This window comes from Aquarana catesbeiana, linkage group LG04 (genome assembly GCF_042186555.1).
Source record: "Aquarana catesbeiana isolate 2022-GZ linkage group LG04, ASM4218655v1, whole genome shotgun sequence".
Taxonomy (NCBI): domain Eukaryota; kingdom Metazoa; phylum Chordata; class Amphibia; order Anura; family Ranidae; genus Aquarana; species Aquarana catesbeiana.
Window position 1 is genome coordinate 47,224,754 of NC_133327.1, and position 19,197 is coordinate 47,243,950.

Consider the following 19,197-nt stretch of genomic DNA (forward strand, 5'->3'; position numbering starts at 1 on the left):
CACCGGAGTCTAATCTGTGTCCCTTCTTCTATGGCCAACTATCTTCTTGCTCTATATTCCTTTGTCCATCTCCTTGTCATGTCTCAGAGCTGCTATTGTAGGCCCTCAAGTTGCTGGGAGTCTGCTGGGGAAGGCGTTGCTTACTGTATGTCATCACAGAAGTTCAGAAGGTCCTTTAGTTGATTTTAGGCAGGCCCTGACACCAATGATGGGGCACAGTTCCTCCCACTGACACGCAAGGTCTGACTCGCAGTCTCCGCTCTAATTCATCCCAAAGGTGTTCTGTCGGGTTGTGGTCAGGACTCTGTGCAGGCCAATCAAGTTTCTTCACCCCAAACTTACTCATCCATGTCTTTATGGACCTTGCTTTGTGCACTGGTCCATATCATTTGGTGGAGGGGGATTGTGGTGTGCGGTTGTTTTTCAGGGGTTGGGCTTAAGACGTCAGTATACCAAGACATTTTGGACAATTTCATGCTCCCAACTTTGTATGAACAGTTTGGGGATGGCCCCTTCCTGTTCCAACATGACTGTGCACCAGTGCACAAAGCAAGGTCCATAAAGATGAGGAGTGAGTTTGGGAAGGAGGAACTTGACTGGCCTGCACAGAGTCCTAAACTCAACCCGATAGAACACCTTTGGGATGAATTAGAGTGGAGACTGCGAGTCAGGCCTTTTCGTCCAACATCAGTGCCTGACCTCACAAATGCACTTCTCTAAGATTGGTCAAACATTCCCATAGACACACTCCTAAACCTTGTGGACAGCCTTCCCAGAAGAGTTGAAGCTGTTATAGCTGCAAAGGGTGGGCCAACTCAATATTGAACCCTACAGACTAAGACTGGGATGCCATTAAGGTTCATGTGCGTTTAAAGGCATGTGTCCCAATACTTTTGACAATATAGTGTTTATTAAACTATAGTTTCTGGGGTAAAATTACCCTTTGAATTTCTTTCCAAACTTCTACCCCAAACCATTAGAACTTAAAAATTTGAAATATAAAACCCCAGCTTTTAGGCTTGCCAGAAAAACGTCTACGGCAGAACAAATCTATATTTTATACAATCACTGTGTTTTTATTTGTATTAATACCCAGAAAATTATTTAACAAGGGTTACATTTTGAAAGCCAAGATTAACATATATGGCGCACCAACAAAGACCGCTATCTTTCATCATCATTTTCCTGGCTAAGCCTGTGCTTAGCCGGATGATCGATGGTATTAAAAGGATGTATTCATATATAAATGAACATGTACTTTTATCCAAACAACACGGAGAGAAACACAATATGTATGGCCGCTAACTCTCCAAACATCCACTCGGCACACTCTACGTAAAACAAATAGACAAGGATTTAAAAAAAAAAAAAAAAAAAAAAAAAAAGCTTATCCTTCCTCCTCGAAAAGGACTTGACCCTTTTCTAAAAGCCAAAACCAAATACGCTTCGAGCACTCAGCGCTGACCCTTAAATTGTTTGCTGGGCTCTGTGAGAAAGCCGGCTATGTCCTACATGCAACCTCGGATAATTTTATAAAAAAATCAATCAACAATTGTTATCATGGGCTCCCTACAAGAAAATAAACAGGGCTAATGTTGTACAGCGATAAATTTCGGTTTGTGGGTCAGTCATATCAGCCTTACTATATTCGGTGTTCTGTGGTGTATTTTGTGTTTGTTTCTTTTGTACTGGGAAATAAAAGTAATGTTTTATTTGTATTTAGATTTCATTATTCATTATGCTGTTTTCTTGTTTTAATAGCATTCAAAGCCTAGAACAGTGATGGCAAACCTTGGCACCCCAGATGTTTTGGAACTACATTTCCCATAATGCTCATCTACACTGCAGAGTGCATGAACATCATGGGAAATGTAGTTCCTAAACATCTGGGGTGCCAAGGTTCGCCATCACTGGCCTAGGGGATGGGAGAGTGTTTGACGTCCTGACCCCCTTTTGCCCACCTACCTTCTTTCCTTGGCCTTAGTCCTCTCCTTTCCTTCCTTCCTGTCTTCGCATCTACGGTTCTCAACCTTACCCGATCAATGGTGACCTCAATGCTGAGAAATACAGGCAGATACTTATCCATCATGCCATACCATCAGGAAGGCGTGTGGCTCCAAATATATTCTGCAGCAGGACAACGACCCCAAACGTAAAGTCAATGTCATTGATAACTATCCTCAGCGTAAAGAAGAACAAGGAGTCCTGGAAGTGATGGTTTGGCCCCCACAGAGCCTGAAACTCAACATCATGGAGTCTATCTGGGATTACATGAAGAAACAGAAGGATTTGAGGCAGCCTACATCCACCGAAGATCTGTGGTTAGTTCTCCAAGATGTTTGGAACAACCTACCTGCCGAGTTCCTTCAAAAACTGTGTGCAAGTGTATCTAGAAGAATTGATGATGTTTGGAAGACAAAGGGTGGTCACACCAAATATGTGATTTGGACTTCTTTTCTGCTCATTTACTTTCCATTTTGTTAATTTGTAAAAAAAAAATACTATTGCCACTTCTATTTCTGAAAATATTCTTACTTTACAGCATTTTTTCACACCTACCTATAACTTTTGCACAGTACTGTACACTGTGACGTATATGCGAAAAAATAAACTATGCAAGCTTTATTTTTTGAATGCTTTATTGGCATGTCTCTCATTGTATTTTGACATCTTATAGGTGATTATACTTTCGAATGTTCTCTTCCACCATTGGCGTTGTGATTGAATGTTAATTTGTACATATGGCTCCTTCTACTGTAGAACATGTGCTGACATTTCTGGAAGTTTTTTTTTTAATTATTTTTCCGATCTTGAAAATCAAAATAATGATTTAACATAAAATCATACAATATAATAATTTGTAATTCCCAAAATCTAGGCAAGCTCGAAAAATGAATTACGAGCCATGGACAACTATTTTTCAGAGGTCTTGCCCACCTAACACTTCCTACCCTGTTTCCCTGAAAATAAGACCTAGCGTGATTGTCAGTAATGGCTGCAATATAAGCCCTACCCCCCAAATAAGCCCTAGTTAAAGTCCTTGTAGGTCTTATTTTCAGGGTAGGGCTTATTTTCGGGGGAAACAGGGTAGGGCTTATTTGGGGGGTAGGGCTTATATTACAGCCCTCACTGACAATCACGCTAGGTCTTATTTTCGGGGAAACAGGGTAGTAAGCTAGTATTAGCCTGCACACTGGTTGCTACCTGTTATGAGCATACCAGGGATGCAAGGGCAAGCTCTGAGATGTAGGGAGCCTGTTTGAACCAGATATGGTGCAGGTGGGGGTTGGAACCCCTCTTGCTGTTACATAGAAGTGGGTTGTGTTAACATCTAGGGGAGTTATTCTGTTTTATGTGTTGCTTATTGCGAGTGGCATACCTGCTGAGACCACATCTGTACAGGGAGTTCAGGGGTTTGCTGACCTGACCCACAGCCGAACTTGACAAGAAGTTGCAGAGGTAGAATCCAATGTACCTTAAAGCGGAACTTTACTCATAACAGCCTGATAAAAAATAATGCTCTTTAGCAAGGAACATACATTTTACATTAATATTTATAGTACCAAAATTGTAAATTGCCTTCAGCATTGCTCCTGTTTCTTCTTGTTGGAGGCTGCCATTTTGCTGAAGCCCAGGGCCAGCAGTAAATCTTTACGCTGTCAGAAGATCGGCCTCTATGTTTTCGGCACAGTGCTGAAATATAGAGAACAACTGAGCATGTGCAGAGTGGGGTGTAAAACTGGATTTTAAACTGTATAAGAAATAATTTTTTAATGTTTTACATACTGTAGCTATACCTGCAAAAGGGGCCAGCCTGAAGTGCTCTAGCAGGGCTTAATTTTCTAACTAAAGTTCAACTTTAACTTTAACCCCTTGCCGACGTCGGCACAATGGGCACATGGGCGTGCAAGTATGTCCCCTGTAAATCACGGCATTGTGGGCACGCGCGCGTGCCTGCCGCGTACTCCGTGACAGTGCCCGTGGGTCCCGCGGACACAATGTCCGCTGGGGGCCCACGATCGTGTCACGGAGCGGCAGAACAGGGAGATGCATTTCCCTGTTCTGCCTAGCAACATGACAGAGATCTACTGCTCCCTGTCATGTTCTAGTAAAACAATCCCCCCCGCAGTTAGAATCACTCCCTAAGACACACTTAACCCCTTGATCACCCCCTAGTGTTTAACCCCTTCCCTGCCAGTGTCATTTACACAGTAATCAGTGCGTTTTTATAGCACCAATCGCTGTATAAATGACAATGGTCCCAAAGTAGTGTCAAAAGTTTCTGATGTGTCCACCATAATGTCTCAGTCATGATAAAAATCGCAGATCGCCATAATTTTTTTATTCATTTAGCGAAAAATAAAAACCGCAGAGGTGATCAAATACCACCAAAAGAAAGCTCTATTTGTGGGAACAAAATGATAAAAATTTAGTTTGGGTACAGTGTAGCATGACCTTGCAATTGTCATTTAAAATGTGACAGTGCTGAAAGATGAAAATTGGCCTGTGTAGGAAGGTGCGAAAGTCCCCTGTATTGAAGTGGTTAAAAGAGATATATACAAAAAAAATGTTAAACCCACAAGTGCTTTCTTTTTACCACTACTATTCCTTTATATTGGCTTTTGAAACTTACAAATGCAGCAATTTAGAAATTGGATGAAAGGTTTAGCACTGGGAAACACTTTTGGATAGATAAGTAGTGCATTTTATATACAACTATATATAGATCAGACCAAAATGAGGGACAGATGAGGAGGAAAGAGGGACAGAGGGGCTTTGTTCCAAATCAGGGACAGTCCCTCTAAATCAGGGACAGTTCCTCGAAATCAGGGACTGTCCCTTGAAATCAGGGACAGTTGGGTGCTATGCTTATGTATAACAGAAATTTGGGAATGAAGGGTTTCTAGTCATTGGGGGTTACCAGAATTGTGCATGGGAGCAAAGTTGGGGTAGAAGAATGCCTTTAAATTCCTTGTATTGAAGTAGAGAGAAACTATCTGGCCCATGGCTTTTGCTTGAAGTAATTTCGGATAAAATCTTTACCAGTTGTAGCTACCGGTATATTATTTCTTGGTCAAGAGCCTGCTGCCCCATCCCATTTAATTTATGTGTTAGAGATTAGAATTTTGAAGGTAAGTGAGGATCTTGTCTATACAGGAGGTAGTAGAAACGTATTCCTGCACTGTACAGTGCACTGTGATGTTATTTATGAAAAACCTCTGTGATCTCTGTGGTAGTGTGTACTACAACATCCTTCTGTATTTTCATTTCGGGGGTAAAGCATTCTTGTGCAAACCATTTATAAAATTACTTTAAGCTAAATACAGTCAGACCCCGAGTTAAATACATGCGACTTACATCCGGCACATACTTGCAAATGGACGGAGACCACAGGAAGTGAGGGGAAGACTACCACTAGGAAGGAAAATTCACTCCTGTAATACACATGGTCAGATTCGATGGGAGCTTGTTGTCGGAAATTCCCACCGTGTGTAGGCTCCATCGGACATTTTCCATCAGAATTTCCGTCGCACAAAATTTGAGATCTGGATCTCAAATTTTCTGACAACAAAATCCGTTGTCGCAAATTCCGATCGTGTGTACACAATTCCGATGCACAAAGTTCCACGCATGCTCGGAATAAAGCAGAAGAGCTATTGAACTTCATTTTTCTCGGCTCGTCATACGTGTTGTACGTCACTGCGTTCTTGATGTTCGGAATTTCCGACAAGATTTGTGTGACTGTGTGTATGTAAGACAGGTTTGAGCCAACATCCGTCGGAAATAAATCTAGGATTTTGTTGTCGGAATGTCTGATCGTCTGTACGAGGCATTGGAGTTATCATGGGGAAAAAGGTGTCTCCACTTAAGCTTTATCATCAATCCATACAGTATTTCCACAACAACCCAAAATGTTTTAAATCCATTTTCACAGGGACAGAAAGTGAGGTGAAATCTTCTGAACAGGGGCACAGACAGCACAACAAATGTTACAGGGGTGTTAACCCTTCCCTATACCATACAAAAAAATGTCAAATATATTTTTTGGCTGGAGTTACACTTAAAAAATGGACCTGTTCCAATTTCCATGCAAATGCAACTTAAAGGGGTTGTAAACCCTCGTGTTTTTTCACCTTAATGCATCCTATGCATTAAGGTGAAAAAACACCTGGCAGTGACCGGCCCCCCAGCCCCCCCTGTTTTACTTACCTGAGTCCTGGAAGTTCACCCGTGGGGATGCGCTGTCCCTCTGACCATGGGTTCTCGGCTCCTGATTGGATAGATTGATAGCAGCGTAGCCATTGGCTCCCGCTGCTGTCAATTAAATCCAATGACACGGGTGCTGGGGGGGCGGGCCGAGTCTGGCATCCATGTCTATGGACGCAAATGCTGGACTCAGGAGCGCGCCCGCAAGGTAACCCCCAGGGAGAGCGCTTCTCCTAGGGGGTTATCTGATGCGGGGAGGAACATCTTAAGACGAGGTTCGGGGCCACTCTATGCAAAACAAGCTGCACAGTGGAGGTAAGTATGATGTGTTTGTTATTTAAAAAAAAAAAACAATCACTTTAAGAACAAACCTACAGAACCTGTATTGCAATAATAGTCTGATATGCTGTCTATGCTCACTGAAAATATACTATATTATGACTAAATTACCCGTGTAACCTCTTACATATCATTTCCTACTAGTAAGCGGCATTCAAAAAAATAATTCCTTGCAATGATTCAAACAAAGCAATGTCCTTAGAGGCTGTGGAACCTCTTGGGAAGCTGTCAGTCATTCTGTCCAGAAGGAGAGAAAACTGATAGGTACAATGATTGAGAGCCCCAGATGGTCATTTGCAAAAGTCCTTCTAGTCCCTGTTTGTAATTATACACATACATATGTATTTTCATATAGATTTAATGAGACATAAATCCTTAAAGGTGAATTTGTTCCACTGTCAAAAGATATGTTATTTCCCTCACAAATATATACATGTGATGGGGTTCACGTCATGCTAGAGCTATGGATGTGTGACAGTGTACATAACCTTGATAGGTTGCTGAAAGAATGTTTATGTCTTCTACTCACACAGCCTTGGTAGGTCTCTTGAATAAAGTGGATTGTCATATTCAAAATTCATTTATCTCAAATTAATGCTTTGCACTAGATTACAAATATTAGAAAATTATTACATGAAAGCAAGTAATTCAAAAACAGTTGACAGTTAGAGAAAGGGTCTGCAATAACGATTAAGAAGAATTGAATGATGTTTTGGGGTTGATTTACTAAAACTGGAGAGTTCAAAATCTGGGCATTGTAGCCATTCAGCTTCCCTTTTTTTTTCTGTTAAAGTTAAAGTGATTGTAAAGCTTAGTTTTTTTTAATTTTTTTTAATTACAAACATGCCATACTTACCTCCACTGTGCAGTTTGTTTTGCACAGAGTGGCCCCGAACCTCGACTTCTGGGGTCTGGCGCTCGCAGCTCCTCATATAACCCCCTAGGAGAAGCGCTCTCCCGGGGGAGTTACCTTGCGGGCGCGCTCCCGAGTCGCAGATGCAGAATGCCGGACTCGGCCCCGCCCCCCGGCTCCCGCATCATTGGATTTGATTGACAGCAGCGGGAGCCAATGGCTGAGCTGCTATTAATCTATCCAATCAAAAGTCGAGACAACGGGCAGAGGGGAAGAGCGCGTCTCTGGCATGGGAATTACGGGGCTCAGGTGGGTAAAATGGGGGGGGGGGGCTGGGGGCCGATCAGAGACAGAAGTTTTGTCACTTTAATGCATAGGATGCATTAAGGTGAAAGAATGCGAGGGTTTACAACCCCTTTATTTGAACAAGCTGACGTTAGAGACTGATTGGCTACCATACAAAGCTGCACTAGATTTTGCACTCTCGAGTTTTAGGCCAACCGTACATGGAGCAAATTTCTTTTCTGCAACCACTGGTTGCAGGAAAGAAAATCACTGGATTCCCCCATCAACACAGACAATATTAACGTGCAAATCCCTCCTGCCGGGCCATTGTCTTCTTCAGTTGGGAGAAGCCGTCCCCACCTGGAGAAGACAGTGATTATTGCTAGCGGCCATAGCAGCCGCTCACGATAATTGCAAGAGAATCTGACAGTCTTGCCGTACCCAAGTTGATCGATCGATCATTTTGGTACATTTAGCCTGCCCATTAACAGTTCAAATCTTGGCCGGTTCCTGCTTATTCGAACCATATATGGCCAGCCTTAGTAACTCAATCCCATAGTTTGCTAAAGCAAATCATAGGCCTTCATAGGCCCCTCCTTTTAGATTGTAAGCTCCATGAGCAGGGCCCTCCTATTCCTTCTGTATTGAACTGTAGTGTAATTGTACTGTCCCCCTTTATATTGTAAAGCACTGTACAAACTGTTTGTGCTATATAAATCTTGTATAATAATAATAATTATTAATGGGATCTGCAATTTCTGATTTTTTTGAGGTGGGCAGGGGCACCAGACAGGGTTGTCCATTATTCCCCTGTGTACCCTTGTTATGGAGCCCCTGGCTGTCGCCCTTAGATCTTCCGGGAAAATACAGGCAATTAAAGTGGGTACAATTCACAAAACGCTTGCGCTTTATGCGGACGACATGCTCCTGTTCCTGAATGACCCAGGGGACTCGAAAGCAGTCCTGGAAATCTTTAATGACTTTGCCAAATTTTCAGGGTTGAAGGTGAACTGGAGTAAGTCATCAATTCTCCCGTTGGATGATAAAGCCAAGGAGAAGGCCGATCCCAATCTACCTCTACAATGGGTTTCATCTCTTAAATATCTAGGGGTTAAAATTACAGCAAATATAAAAGACTACCTGTCCCTAAACTTACTTCCACAGCTGACTTCCCTTAAACATAAAGTGCTAGCCTGGACCAAACTGCCACTGTCCTTGATAGGGAGGATTTGCCTACTCAAAATGAAATTTCTCCCAGTTGTACGGTACTATATTTTTTACGACATGCACCGGTGTGGATACCGAAATCATATTTCAAACAGTTAGACGGAATTGTCAGCTCCTTTCTTTGGGCACCAACCCCCCCAGAATAGGAATTAAAGTATTACAGGAACCCGGGGATCAGGGAGGGCTTGCATTGCCAGAGTGGCAGAAATACTATTTGGTGGGTCAAATGGTATTTGCCCGCAGATGGCTATTAATGGATGATAGAGACGCGGCCACAGTGCATGAAGTGGCTCAATTGGGGTCATATGAGAGTCTGCGTTTAGCCCTTTTTAGAGGTCTTAGATCAGACCTACCAATGACATCAACAATGAAAGGCACTGTCAGAGCATGGAAGGCGGCGGTAAAATTAGCTAGTCCAAGCTACCAAGGGATTTCCCCATCTACCCCGTTGTAGATGAACCCCACATTACTCCATTTTTATAACTTTCCCGATCCCATGATCTGGGCAGTAAAAGGGATAAAAACACTGAAAGACATCACCTCGTTTGTGAACTCCTGACTTTTCCCCAGTTACAGACAAGACACGACTTAGTCAACTCCTATTTCTTTCGCTATCTCCAACTCAGACATGCCTACCTGACACAATTTCGAGAGATGAGGGTAGAATCACTGCACTCGGCTCTTGAATCCTTACTGACAGCAGAGGACCTAGCTAAACCCCTCTCGTTAACATACAAAGAACTTTTTTAAGACAACACCAAAGGCAGTATCCAATTGTAGGAGTAGATGGGAGGCAGAAGTCCCAGAACTACAGGGAGAGGACTGGGATGACTTATGGAATCAGCCCTTTAAACACCTAGTATCAGCCAGGGACAGACTAATCCAATTTAAATTCCTCCATAGAAGCTACTATACTCCGGCTAGACTGGCTAAAATCTTTGGTACAGTCTCGGCGGAATGGTAGAGATGTTCCTTCTCTTCGGCCAATGCTGAACACATATTTTGGCAATGCCCCCAAATTCAACTATTTTGGGCTGCACTCACTTCGTGCATCTCAGATCTCCTGTCAATACCTATACCAATGACCGTGAGGGTATGTTTGCTGGGACTGGTGGAGGGAGTGGTATCGACCAGAGTGCTGAGAACGCTTCTCTATATTTTACTATTATATGGGAGGAAGGCTATATTGCTTAAATAGAAAGATGTGAGGGCTCCGGACATAAATTGCTGGAAAGGTTTGGTAAACTCCATGATGCCTTACTATAAGGCAACCTATAGGGCCAGGGGTTGTGAAAAGAAATTTGAAAAAGTATGGCAGGCCTGGTACAACTTGGATAGGAACTGTGGGTTAAGGTGGAAAACCATTTAAATATTGAGACGTTAAGGAGTTCATAGGAAATGTTGCCATTTTGGTATATGAACAATTAACATGACAGTGATGATACTGTACATAAGAAATGTTTAGTATTAAAAGGTTTGTAGGATAACATATGGATCACACTGCTCAATGGTGATAAAGATACAACAGTGATACTTGAAAAAAAAAAAAAGATAAAATGCTCATAAAATAATAATACCCATCCTGCATAACTTAGCTTTGACAAGGAGGGGAGGGGGTGAGAAGAAGGGTGAGGGAAGGGAAAGGAGGTTATTATTCTAGTTAGATGACTATGTTAGTCAATAGTGATATGTTGTTTCATGTTGGGCCCTGCGAGGCCTCAAATTCGGGGGAGTGTCATGTTGATACACCCCGGATGTTTTATGTTTTGTGGAAAAATCTCAATAAACAGAAATTTAAAAAAAAAAAATTATTATTAATAATCACCATCATCATCATCGGCCTTCATGTATATCATAGGCATTTGTGTTTTTATTAACATAGAATAGTATTCACCCTTTTTGCATCTGTTGTTCAGAGCTGCTGATCTCCTGCAGCTTCTTTGCCACCACTTGCTCTCGTCAGGCACTCTAGAGCTGGTTGCATGGTATTTCTCAGGGTGGATGTTCTAATGGTGACAACAGTAGACCATGCATTCATGTATTCTGAAAGCTAAATTGAAAGCTGGTCATGTCTATAACAGGAGATGCCTAAACAAGGTCCTTCATGAATGGGTTTGCCTTTACTTAAAGGGCAATTTAGGTCTTCTTTACAGTTATTTTAGATACTCCTTTAAATCTGATACATCAGAATGTTATCAATGGGTGCTAAAAGAATCAGCCCACCCACAACTATCAATACTTTCCTGATGCAGGGCAGTTAAATCCCCTGAAAGTCTCATCAGTCTCTCAGGGGCTTTATTGGTGAGTGCTGTGTGCTGAGTTCCTGGGTCTGCACACCTACCAAGGCTATTACGAGGAGGTCCACCTTTATTGGATTTTTTTTTTATATTATAACTACAGATATGCTTACACTGTCTTATTAGGCCCTAAGTCCTACTGTATAACATTTCTGGTTTCCATAAAGTAAACCAGGGTTCCCCAAATTTTCTAAACAAAGGGCCAGTTTGCTGTCCTTCAGACTTTAGGAGACTATGGTCAGTGGGAGTAGAAAATGCCCCAGGCTTGGTGGCCAGTGGAATTACAAAAAATATATAGCATCTGTGGTCAGTAGGAGGAGGAATAGTGCCCTATCACTGATGTCAGTGGAAGGAATAGTGGCCCATCATTGGTGTCACTAGAAGGAATAGTGTTCCATCCTTGGTGTCAGTGGGGGAATAGTGCCTATCATTGGTGTCAGTGGGAGGAATAGTGCCCCATTATTGGTGTCAGTGGGAGGAATAGTGACCCATTTTTGGTGTCAGTGGGAGGAATAGTGCCTATGATTGGTGTCAGTGGGAGGAATAATGCCTCATCAATGGCATCAGTGGGAGGAATCGTGCCCCATTAATGGCATCACGGGAGGAATAGTGCCCCATTATTAATGTCGATGATGGTAGTGCCCCATTCTTGGTGTCAGTGGGAGGAATAGTGCTCCATCATTAATGTCAGTGGGGGGGATAGTGCCCCGTTGTTGGTGTCAATGGAAGGAATAGTGTCCTGTGTTTGGTGTCAGTGGGAGGAATAGTGCCCCATTGTTGGTGTCAGTAAGATGCCTTGTATCAATGAGAGGTATAGTGCCCCAAGGGCCGGATTAGGGCAAGCAAAGGGCCACAGTTTGGAAACCACTTCAGTAAACTGATGATGGCCAAAATAATCTGAAACAGTTGTATGTAGTTTTGAATAAATGGCACAATATTTGCACTATACACCAGCAATTCTGGATGTGCATTTGACTGATCGTTCTGGATGTGCATTTGACTGGATCACCAAATGAAAATGGAAGAATGAAAGCCTAAAAAAGAAAACATATGAAGAATTGGTAAGCTACAATATAATAAATGTTTGCTTTTGGGTTTAATACCACTTTAACTATTCTGCTAAAGTGTACATGCAGTGGGGGCGGAAAGTATTCAGACCCCCTTAAATTTTTCACTCTTTGTTATATTGCAGCCATTTGCTAAAATCGTTTAAGTTCATTTTTTTTCCTCATTAATGTACACACAGCACCCCATATTGACAGAAAAACACAGAATTGCTGACATTTTTTGCAGATTTATTAAACAAGAAAAACTGAAATATCACCACATGGTCCTAAGTATTCAGACCCTTTGCTCACTATTTAGTAGAAGCACCCTTTTGATCTAATACAGCCATGAGTCTTTTTGGGAAAGATGCAACAAGTTTTTCACACCTGGATTTGGGGATCCTCTGTCACTCCTCCTTGCAGATCCTCTCCAGTTCTGTCAGGTTGGATGGGAAACGTTGGTGGACAGCCATTTTTAGGTCTCTCCAGAGATGCTCAGTTGGGTTTAGGTCAGGACTCTGACTGGGCCATTCAAGAACAGTCGTTGTTGTGAAGCCACTCCGTTATTTTAGCTGTGTGCTTAGGGTCATTGTCTTGTTGGAAGGTAAACCTTCGGCCCAGTCTGAGGTCCTGAGCACTCTGGAGAAGGTTTTCGTCCAGGATATCCATGTACTTGCCCTCGATTGCAACCAGTCGTCCTGTCCCTGCAGGTGAAAAACACCCCCACAGCATGATGCTGCCACCACCATGCTTCACTGTTGGGACTGTATTGGACAGGTGATGAGCAGTGCCTGGTTTTCTCCACACATACCGCTTAGAATTAAGGCCAAAAATTTCTATCTTGGTCTCATCAGACCAAAGAATCTTATTTCTCACCATCTTGGAATCCTTCAGGTGTTTTTTAGCAAACTCCATGTGTCTTGCACTGATGAGAGGCTTCCTTCGGGCCACTCTGTCATAAAGCCCAGACTGGTGGAGGGCTGCAGTGATGGTTGACTTTCTACAAGTTTCTCCTATCTCCTGACTGCATCTCTGGAGCTCAGCCACAGTGATCTTTGGGTTCTTCTTTACCTCTCTCACCAAGGCTCTTCTCCCCCGATAGCTCAGTTTGGCCGGACGGCCAGCTCTAGGAAGGGTTCTGGTCATCCCAAATGTCTTCCATTTAGGAATTATGGAGGCCACTGTGCTCTTAGGAACCTTAAGTGCAGCAGAAATTTTTTTGTAACCTTGGCCAGATCTGTGCCTTGGCACAATTCTGTCTCCTTTGACCTCATGATTCTCATTTGCTCTGACATGCACAGTAGCTGTAAGGTCTTATATAGACAGGTGTGTGGCTTTCCTAATCAAGTCCAATCAGTATAATCAAACACAGCTGGACTCAAATGAAGGTGTAGAACCATTTAAAGGATGATCAGAAGAAATGGACAGCACCTGAGTTAAATATATGAGTGTCACAGCAAAGGGTCTGAATACTTAGGACCATGTGATATTTCAGTTTTTCTTTTTTAATAAATCTGCAAAAATGTCAACAATTCTGTGTTTTTCTGTCAATATGGGGTGCTGTGTGTACATTAATGAGGAAAAAAATTAACTTAAATGATTTTAGCAAATGGCTGCAATATAACAAAGACTGTATGTTCAGTGCATGCATCGCAGTCCCCATTTACAATGTACATTAAACATTGAAAAACAGCCAACAATTGTGGTTGGTTGGGTGGTTACAGATGCTTCTGCTAAATGGTTCCAAATAATTTGTACTGTTTGGAAGTCTGACAAATCACCTATTTTACTGACTACTCAGTTGAACACAATGGGGTTGGCTTACTAAAGGCAAATAGACTGTTCAATTTCCAAGGGAAGTTGCATTTTGCGAGAGAATTTTCGCCTTAGCTTAGTGAATGAGATGACGCTCTGCTGATGTCCATCACCTGATCATGTTATTTTCCTTGCACGTGATTGGGCACTTTTTGCAAAGTGAAATTTCACAACATTCACTAAGCTCTGGGGAAATTCTCTTGCCAAGTGCAACTTCCCTTGCAAAGTGAACAGCCAATTGCCTTTAGTATATCAAACCCTATGTGTAATACACTGACATACAACCTAGAGAGAATTATATTACACAGAGAATTAAAAAAAAAAAAGATAATCTCAACTTTTTTTGAGTAATAGCTTACACTAAACAAAACAAGGTCTAATAATACTGGTGTTCATATACTTATGTCTGCTCCTCTCTGTTTCTATCTAAATGTGTGCTTTGCTGAACGTGTCATCTTTTGCTCTTACAGGTGGCGTTCTTGCATTCCTAGGACCCGGGCCCATCCACCTACATGCTCATTACATTCTGGTGTCAGACAGCGGGGAACTCCGGGTGGGAGCAGACAATGTATTGTTCCCAGGAAAAGCCCACATCACTTTATATGGAAGCTCTTATACCACTCCGTTATATCCTTATGGGGTTAAATTCCTGGCTGTCCGAAATGCAACTATCTCCATGAACGGTATGTGTGTACCTACCTTTAATTACAGTGCCTTGCAAAAGTATTCACCCCCTTGGCATTTTTCGTGTTTTGTTGCCTCACAACCTGGAATTAACATGGATTGTTTGAGGATTTGCATCATTTAATTTACAGAACATGCCCACAACTTTTAAGATTTTTTTTTTTTTCTTATTGTGAAGCAAACAATATATAGAACAAAATAACAGGAAAAGTCAATGTGCATAACTATTCACCCCCCTAAAGTCAATACTTTGTAGAGTCACCTTTTGCGACTATCACAGCTCCATGTCGCTTTGGATAAGTCTCTATGAGCTTGCCACATCTTTCCACTGGGATTTTTGCCTATTCCTCCTTGCAAAACTGCTCCAGCTCCTTCAAGTTGGATGGTTTGCGCTTGTGAACAGCAATCCTTAAGTCTGACCACAGATTTTCTATTGGATTGAGGTCTGGGCTTTGACTAGGCCATTCCAACACATTTACATGTTTCCCCTTAAACCACTCAAGTGTTGCTTTAGCAGTGTGTTTGGGGTCATTGTCCTGCTGGAAGGTGAACCTCCGTCCTAGCCTCAAATCACACACACAGAGTTGTACAGGTTTTGCTCAGGAATATTGTATGTATGTATTTAGCACCATTCATCTTTCCCTCAACTCTGACCAGTTTCCCAGTCCCGACTGCTGAAAAACATCCCCACAGCATGATGCTGCCACCACCATGTTTCACTGTGGGGATGGTGTTCTTTGGGTGATGTGATGTTTTGGGTTTGCGCCAGACATAGCAGTTTCTTTGATGGCCAAAAAGTTAAATTTTAGTATCATCAGACAACATTGTCCCTTACTTGTTTGGATAGTTCCTTGGTCTTCATGGCAGTGTTTGGTTAGTGGTGCCTCTTGCTTAGGTGTTGCAGCCTCTGGGGCCTTTCCAAAAGATATGTATATGTAATGACAGATCATGTGACACTAAGATTGCACACAGGTGGACATCATTTCACTAATTATGTGACTTCTGAAGGTAATTGGTTGCACCAGAGCTTTTTATAGGCTTCATAACAAAGGGGGTGAATACATACGCACATGCCAATTATCATTTTTTTATTTCTGAAAAATAGTTTTATGGATATGTTTTTCTAATTTTACTTCACCAACTTACACTATTGTGTTCTGATCCATCACATATAATTCAGATTAAAAAAAAACATTAAACTAAAGGCTGTAATGTAACAAAATAGGTAAAAACCCAAGGGGGGTGAATATTTTGCAAGGCACTGTATGTATGCAATGATATGTATACACTTTATCTCACAATTAAAGAGTAAGCATACACCATAAAACATAACTCTTGTATCCCTCCCTCCATGTGGCTGGCCAAAGGTAGGTTCGGCCGCCCCCATCCTAGAGTGGGCACTTGTTGTTGAACCAGGCCCAGCCATAGGATGCTGGCACCACCTGGCCTTGGACAGGCCAGGGTTGTGTTAACTAGGATTCTTAACCCCCTTCCCTCCCAGCCCCAATGTCCCTTTAATAGATTCTGTACACCTTGGGGGTGTTGGAAAGAACAACAGCATGGTTGCTAATAAACTGACAATACTGTATTCATTATACCTATCTATGCAGCAGGTGGCGCTGCAGTATTATAGTGTTATAGTATGTATTCTATGATATAACACAGTGGTTCTCAACTCCTGTCCTCAGGACCCACTAACAGGCCAGGTTTTATGTATTACTTTGGGGAGATGTAGACTAGAATACTGCAATCACTGAGCAGCGAATGATATCACCTGTGATGCATTTCAGTTATCTTGCAAACCTGGCCTGTTGGTGGGTCCTGAGGACCGGAGTTGAGAACCACCGATATAACAGGATATATTTCTATCTATGTTCGTATGCACTTGTTTGTGGTTAGTTCCTGTTTCATGTTTCTAATGCTGTAAGACATACATTGTAATCCTCCATAAAAGCAAAGCTATTGCTGCAAACAAGAAGCTTCCAGTACATGATTTCTGCACAACAGGGGGCAGGAAGGATCAGCGATCATGTGACCAGTGTAATTGACTGTCACAGTGGTCACATGATTGGGAGATGGCCCCACCGGCTGATGATTGTTAATAGGGACTGAGAGCTGTCTTTGACAGCTCAGTCTCTGTGCTGGGAGAGCGCTCTCAACATAGGAACAGCAGATGCCCAGTGACACAAATGTGCAGCATGTGGGTGTTAAAGCCCACACTTTTTCCACTGCACATATGTGTTCTGCAGGTTGTAGACAGGTTGTAATGCATGTAGCTATTTCCTGCAGCTGGCCCAGGGTGGGGAAGGGGTTTGGTTCTGTTTTCGTGGGCCCACCTGTGTTATAAAAGCAATTGTCATTCAAAGTGCGACAGCGCTGAAAGATGAAAATTGGTCTGGGCAGGAAGGGGGTGAAAGTGTCCGGTATTGAAGTGGTTACGCCCCTACTGCTGAGCATCATTACTTAGCAGGAAGCAGAGTATGCATATGTAAAAAACAATTGTGTTTATTCTTATGTACCTTTACAATTACAAACAATTTATAAAAGCAATGCTGTCCTTGATAAATAAAAGACTGTGCATTCCCCTAAAAGCAATGAGAAATGAAAAAAAAATGCATTTGCCCTTCATGCCGACGTGACATCTAAATCAGGGTAGCATTTAAAGATCACAATCATTCGTGTCAATCCGTGTTTCTACATTGTGGTTTCTGTACGTTCAATATGTAAGAAAGAGAAAACGGTTATTGAAACATGACTGTTAGGCTGCACACCCCTGTCACTTATCGGGCCGGGAAACACAGTAATCTCAAATGTAGACAGTGATAAATTTCCTAACTAAACAATCAATAACATTTTCCTCCGTCCCGTACAGGCTGCCTGTGCCGTGTCAGGGGCCGTGATTAAACTGTCAAGCCTTTCCCGTTCCCTCTCCGAAAAATGACACTCTTTTAAACTGACATCTGATTGGCAGCCAGTTTATGGGTGGCTTGCCCTGATTGGCAGGAGGGCTTCCCATAGCCGAAGGCAACCGTAAAAAATTTCCCAACGCGCCTCGACCACCCGAGATCTAACCTGCCAGTCAACAGGAATTCTGGGAATTTTATTTTCCCATATTTTTTTTTTTTAAGTTGCATTAACATATCAAAGCAAGGAGCTGACACAGCTCGCTAAACAGTCTGAAATTGTGCATGGCTGCGGAATAATTTCAACTTTCCGAAAAGAAAAAGAAAAAAAAAAAAAAAACTTTTTGTCTCCCGCAAGCTGGCTGAGAATTTCAAAGTCTGTTTGTTTAATGATTTTGAACTGTGATATCGGTCTAAAAAATAACACTGACATGGTCTCCAATTTGTTATGTGCCATGGAGCGAAATGGTATTAAATTAGAAGCAGCTCATAGCGTTCCTTTTGATGTAAAGCGCAGGCAAATTGATACAGCTCTGTTTTCCAAAAGAGGCTCGCTCGCTCAGTGTTAAATCGAGGATCGCACAAGTGTTTTCAATGATGTTTAATTGTAGCCATCCAACAGAGACTGTACTTTGCACAGAGCATTATAAAAAGAAAAAAAAAACTCAATAACTTGACTCGGTTCTGTATTATCTACTGTGAAAAAGAACCATCTGACGCTTTTATTTCCATTTCACATGGCAAATTAGACCTCCGTTCTTCCAGCACGCCATCAGCCGTACAGATGTAATGTGGTATCTCAAGATAATCTTTTGTTTAAAGTCTGCAATCCACCTGATAATGATAAACCTGAATGTTTTTCTAGGTGTGGTAATCTAAGTCGGAGACGAGGAGGGCTGCTACAAATTTCTCTGCCGAAAGAAATCCCAGAGGAATTACAGAGCAAAACTAGTTGCTGGTTCTACTCTGTCGTTTCATATAGCAGGGGTTCTCAGCATTACATTATGTACCTTCCAGGAGAGCAGTTGTCAACTATGGGGGGGGGGGCCTCAACTGCGGTCCCTGACATCACCAAAGCCCTGCACATAATGTTCAGTATATGAAATGCTTTGGAAGAGGGGTCTCCAAAACTTTTCAGTATGAGGGCCACCTCATATATTTTACAAATATTTGTGGGGTAAAAAAAAGTCTCCGTTAGAGTCCCCCTTACATCAAGGTATCTATCAAAGTCCCCCTTATATCAGGTTGTTCCTCAAAACCCCCCTTATGGCAGGTTCCCCAGTAGCGTTCCCCCTTATATCAAGGTCTTTATCAGAGCTGCCCCTTACATAAAGGTTGTCATCAGGGTCCCTATTTACATCAGGTTCTTCATCAGAGTCCCCCTTACATCAGTGTCCTCATCAGAGTCCCCCATTACATCAGGGTGCCCATCAGAGTTGCTCTTTATATCAGGTTCTCTATTAGCAGCACCCCCATATCAGGTTCCCTCTCAAAGTACCCCCTTATGTCAGGTTCCCCATAAGCATCCCCCCTTAGAGCAG

The 19,197-nt window shown here is 42.3% G+C and overlaps 1 protein-coding gene across 2 annotated transcripts in view; it reads left to right on the plus strand.

Moving 5' to 3' along the window:
• PKHD1 (PKHD1 ciliary IPT domain containing fibrocystin/polyductin) overlaps positions 1–19,197 on the plus strand; it is a 908,610-nt gene that overhangs the window by 390,745 nt on the left and 498,668 nt on the right. For both annotated transcript variants that reach the window (XM_073625163.1, XM_073625162.1), the window contains exon 37: positions 14,540–14,752. In XM_073625163.1, coding sequence (XP_073481264.1) covers positions 14,540–14,752 — 213 coding nt within the window. The remainder of the gene's footprint in view (positions 1–14,539; positions 14,753–19,197) is intronic.